Consider the following 13,388-nt stretch of genomic DNA (forward strand, 5'->3'; position numbering starts at 1 on the left):
AATGCTGTCGGAATAAGCCTAAAAACCTGTTAAACATAAATATATCTCTGTATCTCACAATCCAAGCATACTTCCAACCATTACATTTTAGTTTTCTCATTCATAATTAACATAAAATTGGCTCAGAATTTAAAGCTTTATATACATAAAATTACTAAAGTGTAATTAGTTCATACATACATACTCATATGAGGAGTTAGCTTAGATTTCAACCATTCATAATTACATCACTTATACTTAAGATGTAACATCTACCAAAACTTGAATAGTAGCACAGTAACTATTTCTTTACATATTATATGTCCACTAAACGTACAACATGCATATAAAAACTCTACAACTACTCCTGCTGCTCAACTCCAATGAACTCTTATATTCCTGCACTCTTGCACCTGGGGTTAAGGGAAAGAGGTGAGCTTACACAAGCTCAGTGAGTAAACTAACCAACATCAATTAATTATAAGATTCATTTCATGTATATGCAATGCATCATCCAAATTAGTTTTTACATCATAAACATTCCACATAAGATAGACTTATCACCAGTGATTTTCTAGATCCAATGTGCTCAGTTCATATAGAGGCTTCTTAGGACTTTCACTTAATTTATCCAATGTGCCCCGGCTCATACAGAGGCTCCTCAGGATTTTTGCTTAAAAGTAGTGCGTCGGGGGCTTATTAGGCCTCACCTGGTCTTACCACCATAGATCATGCATGATTACATCATAAACATAATATATACATAACATAGGGGGAACCAATGGGTCATCCAAATTCCATCATGCATCAACAACAATTATGCAAAAATGTAACATATTTGTGCTTTAGATACATACACCCTAGTTAACAATGAAATGATGCATGTGGATAGTTATGAATTACATTTAAATAATTTACATTTATTAGTGTTAGAGTTATTCACCTTTTGTAGCCTATTAACTACCTAACACGAACAGTAGCTAGTTTCAGATCTTTAGTTTCATGAATCCCTCAATTTTGATCTTATAAACATTGGAACCTAAGAAGTTATTTGAAGCTCCAGCACTCTATACACATATCAAATATCTTATTCTATGCCCTTAGGAAACATAAAACTTTAAAAAACCAACTCAAGGCTCCCTAAACATGATCCAACCATACCAACACCTATTTAAGACCTTAAACAACTCAAAAACTTCCTCCAATCTAACATGCATTCAAATCAAGGAATGAATATTTAAGTTCTCTTAAACTTCATTCCACAAACTTCAAAATACAATTCATCCAAGAACTCAATTAACATTATTCTCTTCAAATACTAACCAAAACATGCTTATAAACTCTTTAAACCTATCAAAAACTTGTAAAAGAACATATCATTAAAAACAACATAAAAAATTTTTCATGAAACAATCCTCCCAACAACAAAAGTTTCAAAACTATAAGGATCTCATATGCAAAACCAATTGCTACCTCTTGCCCATGTGAACATACCAAAAACTATACTGAAAACAAAAGAAAAAGTACCTTTCTCTCTTGGGCTTAAGATTGAGAGAGAAAGAGAAATGTTGAGAAAGCTTCAAAAATTCTTGAACTCCTTGAGCTTCCCAACAAAACCCAAGCGTTCAAGCTTTCAAAACTTCAACTCAAAAGAACTTTAAGAAGGAAATCCCTTTTTGCATGCAACGGAGTTTGGGAGAGAAAGAAAATCCACTTTTTCATTGAAACTGAATTGAAATGGGCTTTTATACCCCTATTGTCGAGGGGACTTTCGACTGTTGAAAGCCCAGCTTTTCAGTTGCCGAAATTTGTTCTGTCTAAATGATCATTTGAACAGTAAAAAGAATTTCAGCTATCGAAAGTCTATTATTCGGCTGCCAAAATTCCTTCTCCTCAAAACACACTTAAAACTTTTTTTTTGTCAAAACCATTAAAATATTTTCATTCATAAATACATTTTGAACACACACACACACACACACACATATACACTTCTACCACTATTCCCTCATTGGTGGAATTTTCAAATTCGTCAGAATATTCTATATATGATAGAAATTTCGACGTCGGGAATTATTGGGTGTTATAGGCTCTCTTCACTATTTTCAATGATTAACACTGTTTAACTTTTGTTACCTTCGGTGCAATATGGGCCATTTTAAATAGTTAAAGGGGTCAATTGGACTAAAAAAAAAGTTTAGGGTGGAAAATGACTATTGGTAATAGTTTAGGGTGCAAAATGGGTCTTTGTCCTATATTATAATTTGTAATTTAAAATTTATAACTTAATCATAATTTCCTTTCAAAAAAAAACTTAATCATAATTTAAAACAATTGAATAACTAATTAATAAAAATAAATAAAATTTATTAAAATTAAATAATTATATTTTACAAATAAATTGGTTCATATGAGCAATATAACATGATTAATATTAATCAAAGTAATAATATTTATCATTTATTAATTGTACTATAAAAAATATAAAAAAATAAAAAAATTGAACATTAATAGAAATTTCTTGTTTATCAAAATTATATAAATAAAATTTTATTTTATTTTTTATAAATATATGTGTGTGAACATGAAATTAAAATTTTTATCTTTCTAAAAAAAGTAAGATAATAATTTTTAAATAATCAATTTAACAAAAAAAATCTTGATTTTTAGAGAAAATAATCATTTAAATTATAAAAATTAAAAATTAGTTATATAATAATGATGCCTAAAAAAAAAATGAAAAGAGAATTAATTTAGTATTAAAAGATGATAATTAATAATTACAAAACAAGACAAATTTTTATAGAAATGCGCCAATTCTATATAATGCCTATATATATGTACATATATTTCTCACGTCAAGTCCTTCTCTTTCAGAAAACAGTCACTTCCACCACCTCCGCGTCACTTACCACCATGAGTAGTGGCTTCATTTCATTGTTTATTGTTACCGCCGGCAATTACATCCCATCTCCGGTACGCCTCTCTCTCTATCTCTCTATTTTTATCTGTGATTTCATTTTCAATCTAAATAGAAATTGGTTTGGGTCTTCTTTTGGCTTTGTGTGAAAGGGTATTTCGTTTTTGTGTTGTCTAGCATGGCCAAAGGCATATTCTGAAGTTTTTTAGTCTGGGTAAATTCTTGACTTCCATAGCGAATGCAAGTTATATAGTACTTGGAAACTGTTACATTTCACTTTTCTCCTAAATTTGCCTGATACAATGTTTGGGGGAAGATTTTTGAGGTTAGATATGGGTTTTAAAATAATAAGCTTGTATGGAGCAAGATTTTTTTAAAGAACGTAAGGGTTTTGGAGGTTTCAAAATGTCCAAAAATATCACTTTTTCAACCCACCAAATTGGAGTGTTGGTAGGTTTTGATACCTTCCATTCCATTAGCTTACCTTACCTTTGAAAAACCTCCATACACTCCACATAATGTGAGAGTTTGGGTTTGGTTGAGTCCTGCTACAGTTTACAGAGCAGAATTTGCCAATCAATTATTTGGTTCTTTTTCTTTCAAATAATTTCAATAAACAAGCTCTAATTCATTTATTTTATTGTATGTTTGTTAATTTATTTATCTCTCTTTTAGGTCGTGTGTTCTACATCATATTAAGGAACAAAGTACCTGGTTGGTATATTTGATTAGATTCTGATATTCGTTTCTCCTGTTGGTAGTCATGTATAGAATGAGGAGGAGACTAAATGCAGGAAAATCACCATCCCCTAAACTCACAGCTGAAAACTATGATCTCTCCAAACAAGGAGGTGGAGGAGGAGAAGAAATAAAATCCCAGAAATCTAACATCTTTTCCTCTTCAAAGAATATCTTTGCAATGTGTTCGGCATATCGAATAGCAAATTCTCTGCTGATACAAACATATTTCAATCCAGATGAGCACTGGCAAGCCCTTGAAGTTGCTCATTGCATTGTATTTGGGTAAAATTTTCAACTTTCTATTCTATTTGGAAGATACATGCTTGATTTTGGTAGCAGAATTTAAGGTCTCGAAATATTGGAAGCAGTTCGAGTTTGGTAATTGGTACTTAGATTTTGCAAGTACACTTTTTCTTCTTTATCAAATTATCTAAAACATATATGCATTTTGGGGATTTTTTTATATGAAAGAAATTTTATTAAGACAGGAAGAAAGGAGTTAACAGTGTTAGGATAAGGTATCCACCTAAGTACCTAACCTAACGATAAAAAACAATAAAAAATGAATAATTCTAGTAAATAAAAAAGTAGTGCTATCCAATCAAACTGGGCAACACTTAGATGCTCTCCTGAAAGCCCCTGAAGAACAGGCCTAAGACATGTTAGTAAAATTTTACTCAGTTCAATTTCTGGAGCACTATTTTGCTCCTACAATGTGAAAGTTAATTTTTTATTTTGGTGGAAGTGCTTTTAAAGTGGTCACTAAAATGTGTCTAAAATGGCAGGTATGGTCACTTGACTTGGGAGTGGAAGAAGGGGATCCGTGGCTATTTGCATCCATTGGTGTTTGCTTTGCTGTTCAAAATTCTTGCAGCGTTAGGTCTTGATACTCCATGGTTTATGGTAAAATAAGCTATGTGCTTTTGTGCTTTAATGTTTAACATGAAATTAGTTACATATTCAATTTATATATATCATAATGCTTGATTAAAATAAGTTTTCCTAAAGCAATGATCAAGAGTCTTATGGTTTTTATAATTTATTGATATGTTTTCCTAGGACAGTTATATATTATATATATCAATTAGAATGGGTAAATTTCAGCGATAGCAGCTGAACTTAAGACACTTTAACAACGAGGTACCTAAATTTCAATTTGTAATATAAAACTCATCCAACTTCAATTTGATGCACATAAAACTCCCTTTTACCTTCAATAGCAGGTTTCCCTATTATCTTTGCTAATGTGGCATTTGTCAAATTAAAAAAAAATTATATTTTTTCTCTTATCTTTCTCTATTGATTTGACACTTACCAAAAAAATTTAATTTATAATAAATTTAATTAATTTCTCTCTCTACCTTTTCTCTCTCCCCCTTGTTCTCTCTGTCCATGATCCCTCCCCTCCCTCTTCAATCACTTTTCTCCCCTCACTGATGCCACATAACATTTACATTTATAGTTCACTTTCTAATATAAAGGCTTGCATATTACCCTTATTATTATTATTTATAAAGTTCTCTGAAAATTTGAGTGCATTTACAAGTCACAAGGAGCAGGATAACAATTGCTTTCATTTGCATAGTTCATTTTTTTATGTTGCACTTGGATCAAATGAATATGGAATTCATTTTATTTGTGAATGCTTTTCATAAGAAGAATTTATTTGTGAATGAATTTTCATCTTTGGAATTTTATGTATCAATTATAGAATCTATTTTAAAATTGTACTACTACTGGTTTGTGTTGTTGTTTGTTCAAAATTTATTTGCAAATTCTAGTAATTTTGACTGAATTTGGCTTAACTGCTCAAGTTTAACCAAACATGTCATGTGGGGATTTGTATTTAAATTCTATAAAATTTGATGGAATTCTTTTATAACAAACAAGCTCTTAATCAGACAGTGGCTAGCTATTTTTACTTTCATTGCTTCCAAAAATGAAATAAATTTTAGGTGAATGGAATAGCTGTGATTTTCTTTGTTGCTATTTAAAGGTGTATTCTGTTGTTGTTTGAACGTGTATTTATATCTTTTGTCTCCTGCTTTGTAGACCAAGGCTCCACGAATGCTGCAAGCACTGTTTTCTGCAGTTGGTGATCTGTACTTGTACAAACTTTCTTATGCTCTCTTCAATTATTCTGTAGCAAATTGGGCAGTATCCTTCTACTATGAATCTCGGTGTGTGTGTTTCAAATTAAAATATATTTGTTTTATATTTCTTTTCCATTTGCTGCCTGAAGCTTCTTATCCTTGATTAATACATATTAAAAATCATGTGCTTGAAAGATTATGTACTTAACTGTACTGCAGCTCTTCTCTCAATTAGCAAACTGGTTCATGTTTTACTGCTTCAATCGTACATTGTCCAATAGCTTGGAAACTGTTCTAACACTGGTGGGTTTGTACTTTTGGCCCTGTATGAGAGAATATCCTAGTAAAGTATCATTGGTTTCAACAAGGAAGTGGGGTTTGACCGTAGCAGCATTAGCTTGTGCAATTCGACCAACAAGTGCTATCATCTGGGTCTATGTTGGCCTTCTTGAACTGTTTGTCACACGTGATAAACTGAGATTCATTATTCTAGAGGTGGTTCCCATTGGGTAGGTTTTAATGCATAGTTTGTCACTTTGTTTTTCTTTTTGGGTTAAAATGCTCAACTTTGAACTTTCTGATTTTCTTTTATGTCTTTTATGATGACTTTTCCCTGCTTTTGTGTTGAATCATCATTTGGTGATATAGTTAATTTGATTGCACAGTTTGACTAGCCATATTCAGATTTTATGGAAGTGCATGAAATATGAGGACATTAAAGCTTATCAACTGTAACATTAATGATAAACATGGTTGGATGGCAGTAAACTTAACCTTATTTTAGGTGCAATAATAAGGAAGAAGCATTTGAAAGGTTGGTGAATGTAGGAGTAGGACAACTTGCAGGAATGATATTCAGTCTTCGTTTTGGATTTATTTTAAGGAAGGAACAAATAGAAACCTGGGTAGACAACTAGAATTTATTACAAGAATAACTATAATGACAAACTAGCACAAAGGGCCTGTTTGATTTAACTATTGGAAACAATTGATAGCTGATAACCGATAGTTGTTACTGTTAGTTGATAGCTGATAACTGATAGTTGTTACTGTTAGTTGATAGATGAATACTAATAGCTGACTGTAGTTGATTTATGTTAAGTATTTAGTAAAACTATATCTAGTTGTTGTTGTTGATATATAAAATGACTAATAAGAATATATCCTATAATTTTTATATTTATTGAAATAAATATACAATTATTAATTTATTATGTCACATAATTTATTTTATTATTAAAATATTCATATAACTATTAATTTATTATATTATATCATTTATTTTATTATTGAAATAGATAAATAAATAGTATAAAAATTATTTTAATATTTTTATAATTAAAATAATGTTATCAGGGCGAAAGGTGACAAGGTACCCTATAGCCTTAGGCAAGAAGCGAGATGAGAACCTTTTTGAAGTAAGGCGCCATAGCCTATATATATATACATACACACACACTTTTAACTAGTTTAATAAGTAAAAAGCATATTAAAAAAAAAAAAAAACATATTGTTTGCATCATGTCTATTGAGGAACTAGAACACTAATAAGAAATGTATAAAGTAATTGCAAGGAAGGCCACATCAAGTCATCAACTCAATTATCTTCACAAATCAATCAAAATGCATATCACAAATTGAAGAAAGTGACCTATACACCTTTAACCAATTTGTATTGTTGTACAAATAATGATATTTATAGTTATATGATGATAAGGATAAACACACAACAAACTAAACTTAGCTATTTGTTATAGTAAGTGTGTTACAACAGATTAATCCTATCAAAAACAGTTTATCTTCAGCAAGTAGCCTATTCAATTAGGGAGAACTTAAAATAAAATTGTTATTATATTAGCAAAAAAAAAATCATATCACAAATTCACATTCCTTATCTAACAAAATGCATATCACAATATCCAAACAGTAGAATAGAAGAATTGAAGAAGAGAGAGGAAGGAGGAGAGAAAAAGAAGAAAATAAGTAAAAAAGATAAAAAAAAAAGAAGGGCAAAACAATGATATTGCTGTGTGAGGGGAGAACAAAATAGAAGAAGAGGAGAAGAAAGAGAGGAAAGAAGAAGAAGAAGAAGAAGAAGAAGAAGAAGAAGAGAGAGAGGAAGACATACCTGATTGAAAGAGCTACTGTAAGAGAGAGGAGCTGCTGTGGGAGAGAGGAGAGCTGCAGCTGCTACGTTCTCGTTTGCGTGACAGAGAATGAGGTAGGATAACTAGGGTTTTAATTTTAGTTGGATTAAAAAAATATATTAAAAATGAAAAAAAAAATTGCCGTTCCTTTCAAAAGGTGCCAACTCAACACTCCTTGCCTTTGTCGTTGAGGTGGCCACCTCTTGGAAGCCAAGCGAGGTGGAACTAGGTAAGGCGCTAGAGGGTCGCCTCGCCCTGCCTCGCCCGGCTCCTTTGGTGCCTTTAACAACACCGAATTAAAATATATCAAATTTAATTTTAAATCAATTTATAATGCTCTTCAATTAATATATTTAAAAATATTTTTTCAGCAATATTTTAATAATAATATCAAGTAAATCATTTTATCCTTTATAGTTACAAAAATTTTGTAAAAAAATTGAAAAATAAAAAACATAATTATATATTTAATTTTTTTTTATTTAAGTTATTACATGGTATTTAGCATTGTTTTACAAAATGAAGGAACACTAATTTTTAAGTTGATTAAATTAATGCTTATCAATAAATTGATTAACTTAATATGAAGTTATTATGTACATGGATAAAGATACAAATAGTGCGTCCCAACAAAGGACTTCATTGGAGGAATAAAAAAAAATAACAAATCAATTAAAGGACTTTTACCCACATGCTTTTAATATTGGGGTTATTTTTGTCAAACAATAAAAAAAATGGCGTAACAGTTCATGAATTGCTCTATTTGTAGAGCCAATAAAAAAGGCAGCTGGTATTTTATCAGCTATTAGCTGCCTTTTTAAAGAGTTAATCAAACAGATTGGCTCAGCTGATTGGATGTCCATGAGCTATCAGCTGCATCCAATAGCTAAATCAAGCACCCCCAAAAGAAAGATGAAGGGAAACAAATTATAATGGAATTTGCAGAGTAATTAAGGCGCCGTGAACAAAAAACATGAAGAGTAAGTAAATGTTTTTGGCCTCACACCTAAACTTCCTTACGCATTATGCATGAGTTTCCATTAGCATCATGCTTAGGATTGAATTACGTAACACAATCCAAGAACAACAATTGCAAGAAATTTTTATTGACTGATACTAAGCAATAAGCATTACAAGCATTGATATTTATATATTCAAATTAATCTTAAACCTTTAAGACTTTGGACACTCCGTGAAAGAAAAATAATAGGATTATTGCTATCCTAAATGAATAATTAGTCAAAATGAAAATAAAGACTCCAAAAGACATCTAGACAGCTTTTTAGAAAAGTTGGAAAATACAAAAATACTCCTAAGACTTAGCTAAGACTCTTAAAGGACTAGGAGGCACTGTATATCATCCCAATGGACCTATATTAAATCTGGAGCATAATTCTAAAATTTTCCTTTATTCATTAATCTTGTTTTTGTAAGGTGAAGGTTTATGCCAATCAAAGTCGGATTCTTACAAAACAGCATAGAATCTACTCTACCATCATAGTCTGGAATTTCTTATTTGAGCTTCTTAGTGATGTCACTTACTGTATCTTGTAGTTGAAATTGTCTCTATCATGTCTAGATGCATCTAGAATATCTTGACTAGCCCCCATTTTATAGGTTCTGCTCCTATTGGTTGCTCGCTAGAATTAATAGAAGAAAGCATGTTAAGCAACTTATCTAGCTTAGTCCTTATTCAACTGATCCAATGTCATCTTTATGTCTTCATGAATCAAACATCGAATCTATTTCAGTGTTTTTTTACAGTTTTGTGTGTGGTTATGGTGTTTTTTTTCTTATAGTTTGTTTATGGTATCAGGGGTTTGGTGCTTGGTCTTTCTTGTTTGTTGGATCGTTTGATGTATGGCTCGTGGGTCATAGTGCCTCTTAATTTTCTTAAGTTCAATTTTCTTTCTTCTGGCGGAGATTATTATGGAACTCACAAGTGGCACTGGTACTTCTCTCAGGGATTTTCTGTTATGCTCTTCACTTTCTTACCATTTGCAATAGCTGGCAGTATCAAGTCTAAATGTTGGAAGCATTCTGGTCTCATTGCATGGGTTATCGTTCTTTACAGTTTATTGGGCCACAAAGAATTCAGGTAACATACTGACAATTTTTTTTTTCCTGTATGAAATTTATAGTTTATCCTTCACCTGGCAACTCAAGTTCTAAAATGCAACTCATCTTTTAATTAACCATGAGCTATAGGTTTGTCTTGCCTGTGCTGCCAATAGCTTTGATATTCTCTGGATATGCATTGTCTGTTATGGCAAGACCTGATTCTCCATGTGTGATGAGGAAAGGTTCTTCAAACAGTTATACCAAATGGCCTTCAAAAGTAGCATTTGCCGTCATCTTCTTGTTAGCAACCAATATTCCAATGGCATTCTATATGAGTTTGGTTCATCAGGTAAATGAGATCCCACATTCTCTCTTTTCTTGACATGAAGCTAATTAGAAGCCATTTAATGTAACAACTTCATATGGCCCATTGCTTTAATGTTAAGACTTCAGAATTAAGAAAATGTTACAATTGATTTTATTTTTATTCTTCTTTTATTTCCTTTTATCTGCACAATGTTATTTGTGCAATTAAAATAGAGAAGTTTCTATGTTTACCTGGAAAGAAAGAGAGTGAAGGTGATTGGGGGAAGAAAAACTCCCCAGAAAATTTTAGTTTGATACTATTTGCTTTCTCTGTGGTTCTCTTTTTGTTGATACTTTCAAGCATCATGACAGAGGGGAACCGAGGATGTAATGATCTATCTATCCAAAGAAGCCAGCAATGAGAAAGTGAAGAGTATCCTATTCTTAATGCCCTGCCACGGTACACCTTACTACTCCACTCTCCATCACCACCTGCCCATGCGTTTTCTATACTGCACACCAAGGTTTGGACTGTCAATTTGGTCGGAGCTTTTTTTTGTTTTTGTTTTTGTTTTTCTTTTTCTTCTTGTGTTGCAATGCTGTACTCAAAATTTTTATTTTGGCATGATATCTCATCCGCCAGTGAAGAGAAAGGAATCCCTGATGAGTCAGATCGATTCATGTTGGATCCTGTTGGTTTTGCATCAGAATTGGCCAAAAACTGGTCTCTGCCTAGTCATGTTGTATTATTTGAATCTGAGGAGAGACTCTTGAAGGATTTCCTTATTTCACGTTCTTTCAAAGAGGTAAGCGCGAGCTTTTACTTATGTATTGTAGGTATAGTTTTTCTATCAATCCACTATGTATTTCTCTTCTTTTCTTAGTCAAGCGTATAATATAATTGCAGATAAGGAGGTTTTTCCATTCTCACTTCAAGGTGGACCGAGATCTTCAAGCATCAGTTGTTGTGCATGCTTTAAATGATTGAATTCAATTGTTTCCTGCAACCAGTCTTTGTGTCAGAACCTGCCTTCTAAGGATTATATAATTCTTTCTTCTTCTTCTTCCCCAATAGAACCAAATTTACTGTTAAAAATATTAGATTTGAATAATCTGATACCCAAAACAGCTGAGATGCATTGCACTTCACCAAGGGGAATTTGAAGTTCTATCGCTGTACATTGCTATTTTCAGATAATTAGATTATTATTGTTTATTATTATTTAGTGCAATCTCAAATTGTGATACCATTCCTTTTCTGTACACCATTATTTAAGAAATGGTGCCCTGCAATAATTTTCTTCATTGGCATCTGGAACTTTGTCATTTTGAAATTTCTCATTGCAACCATAAGTTTTGATGTCAGCTTTGTGGGCAATAATCCATCATGCAAAGAACTTGTAAGCAAGAATCAAATATGTATGGCATTTTTAGAGGCAAAAAAGAAAACCCCTTTTCGTCAAGGATATTGGTACTATGATATGACAATAGTCAATCGCCCAAAACAAGTCAATGACAATGCCAAAACTGTCTGTTGCCATAGAATGGAACAAAATGGCAGAGTCTACCATGTGATCTTTGCTGGAGCAAATGAATATTTCGAATTTGGGAGGTAAGGAAAAGCAAGGCCGTGTACCAAAGAGTGAAGGTAATTTTTATAGCTAGTCAAGGCAAGAGTCCATGTGAGACTATTGAATGGATGGAGGTGAATGAATGGGTTAAAGTAAGAGTCTCTTGAACCAACCATTGCAAAAATGTTAGAACTAATCAATTAATTAGTTGTTCTTTCACCCTTATATACTCTTTTAACTTGTTTCTTTTTAATATGGACTCTTGACACCCTCATCCCTCAATTTTCCCCTACCTAATGAAAAAAAAAAAAAAAAAGAGGATGGTGCATGCATCTTGATTAACATTATGGGCAAAAGGAGGTGGCAACTTTTGCAACTTGGATAATTAGGCTTCTTAACAAATACATAACTGAATGAACTCTATATGTGGAGGGACTCGTCAATATATCAAGTTTTTTCTAGTTTCCTGTTCTCTCTTATGCTATGTAATGGAGATGCCAACTTGCAGATGGTGATAGAAACATTTCTACAACTTGATGTTAGCTTATTCAAGTTTAATATGGTTGTCGCACAAACATTATTTATGTTGGCATATATATATATATAAAGATTGTTTTTATTTTTTTACAATGAACACAACAATGTTGTAATTTTAGACATAAGAATTAAGACTCGAATTACAATTGAAAACTAAGTGGAAGCGAAACTAGAACTAAATCATAATCAGAGTTGAAATAAAGAAACAAAGGTTGGATTCCAATTCTTATAAAGAACCATACTCAAAACTGGAACCGGACATTCCTACTATTGATAATAATTATAGATTAATAATTAAGCAGCTAAACAATATTTTGTGGAACATGATTTGTTGTTGACTTGGAAACTTTAAATCATCAACTTTTAGTTTCTTCTTTCCTTGTTTTCATTTTCTTCTTAAAATAGAACTGCTAATTGATTGTTAGAGAACATAAACCATTTCAGTATAACCTTAATTATCCAAATAATTATAATTTAGACAAAAAAATTAGCTTGAGTGAATCTTACGAGCAATCTCATTGCTCCTGTCCATGTTTTGATAATGTTTTCATTTTCTTGTTAAAATAAAAATATCAAACTGATTCTTATAAATATAAGCCATCTTGGTATAATTTTCATTATTCAAGTGATTATAATATGGATATAAACAAGCACCATGAAAGCTTGTAAACTATATATATATAAAAAAATAAAGCGAAACTTGCTTCTCTCTTAAAAAAAAATCTCGCGTCATCAACATTCTTGATTTTTCATCAAAAGTCCCACCTCAATTTCAGCTTTTCACTACCTTGAGTTTGCATATTCCATATTGTGTGTATAACTAATTCTACATGTTGCAACAACTTTACATTCAATCAAACTCACCAAGATCATCCCCAAATTCTATTGTTGTGTACTGCAAAAATATGTAAATTACAAAAAAATAAAATAAATACACAAAACACCAATATATATGTAATTCACCTCTTCATATAGAGTTACATCTATGGGCATGCTATTTTCCACTATCAATAAATATAATCATCAATTATAA

The 13,388-nt window shown here is 31.6% G+C and overlaps 1 protein-coding gene across 3 annotated transcripts; it reads left to right on the forward strand.

Moving 5' to 3' along the window:
• The first annotated feature begins 2,815 nt into the window (after window positions 1–2,815).
• LOC131168864 (mannosyltransferase APTG1-like) lies at window positions 2,816–11,473 on the forward strand. 3 transcript variants are annotated; one of them, XM_058146266.1, is made up of 10 exons: window positions 2,816–2,955; window positions 3,661–3,922; window positions 4,426–4,543; window positions 5,693–5,797; window positions 5,953–6,242; window positions 9,697–9,978; window positions 10,089–10,290; window positions 10,620–10,771; window positions 10,891–11,053; window positions 11,155–11,473. In XM_058146266.1, the coding sequence occupies exons 2-10, from the start codon at window positions 3,663–3,665 to the stop codon at window positions 11,233–11,235; spliced, it is 1,653 nt and encodes a 550-aa protein (XP_058002249.1). In that variant the 5' UTR covers window positions 2,816–2,955; window positions 3,661–3,662; the 3' UTR covers window positions 11,236–11,473. The 3 variants fall into 3 exon arrangements, with proteins under 3 accessions (XP_058002249.1, XP_058002252.1, XP_058002254.1); XM_058146269.1 differs by having other exon boundaries at window positions 2,841–2,955; window positions 3,575–3,922; XM_058146271.1 differs by having other exon boundaries at window positions 2,842–2,955; window positions 3,671–3,922.
• The last annotated feature ends 1,915 nt before the right edge of the window (window positions 11,474–13,388 follow it).

This window comes from Hevea brasiliensis, chromosome 1, assembly GCF_030052815.1.
Source record: "Hevea brasiliensis isolate MT/VB/25A 57/8 chromosome 1, ASM3005281v1, whole genome shotgun sequence".
NCBI classification, from domain to species: Eukaryota; Viridiplantae; Streptophyta; class Magnoliopsida; order Malpighiales; family Euphorbiaceae; genus Hevea; species Hevea brasiliensis.

Excerpts from the sequence above, each read along its gene's own strand:
- LOC131168864 (XM_058146266.1), top strand. The coding sequence starts at position 3,663 with ATGTATAGAATGAGGAGGAGACTAAATGCAGGAAAATCACCATCCCCT. Across the intron at positions 5,798-5,952 it reads ATTCTGTAGCAAATTGGGCA|CTCTTCTCTCAATTAGCAAA; the intron begins GTATCCTTCTAC and ends ACTGTACTGCAG. Across the intron at positions 10,291-10,619 it reads ATATGAGTTTGGTTCATCAG|AGGGGAACCGAGGATGTAAT; the intron begins GTAAATGAGATC and ends GCATCATGACAG.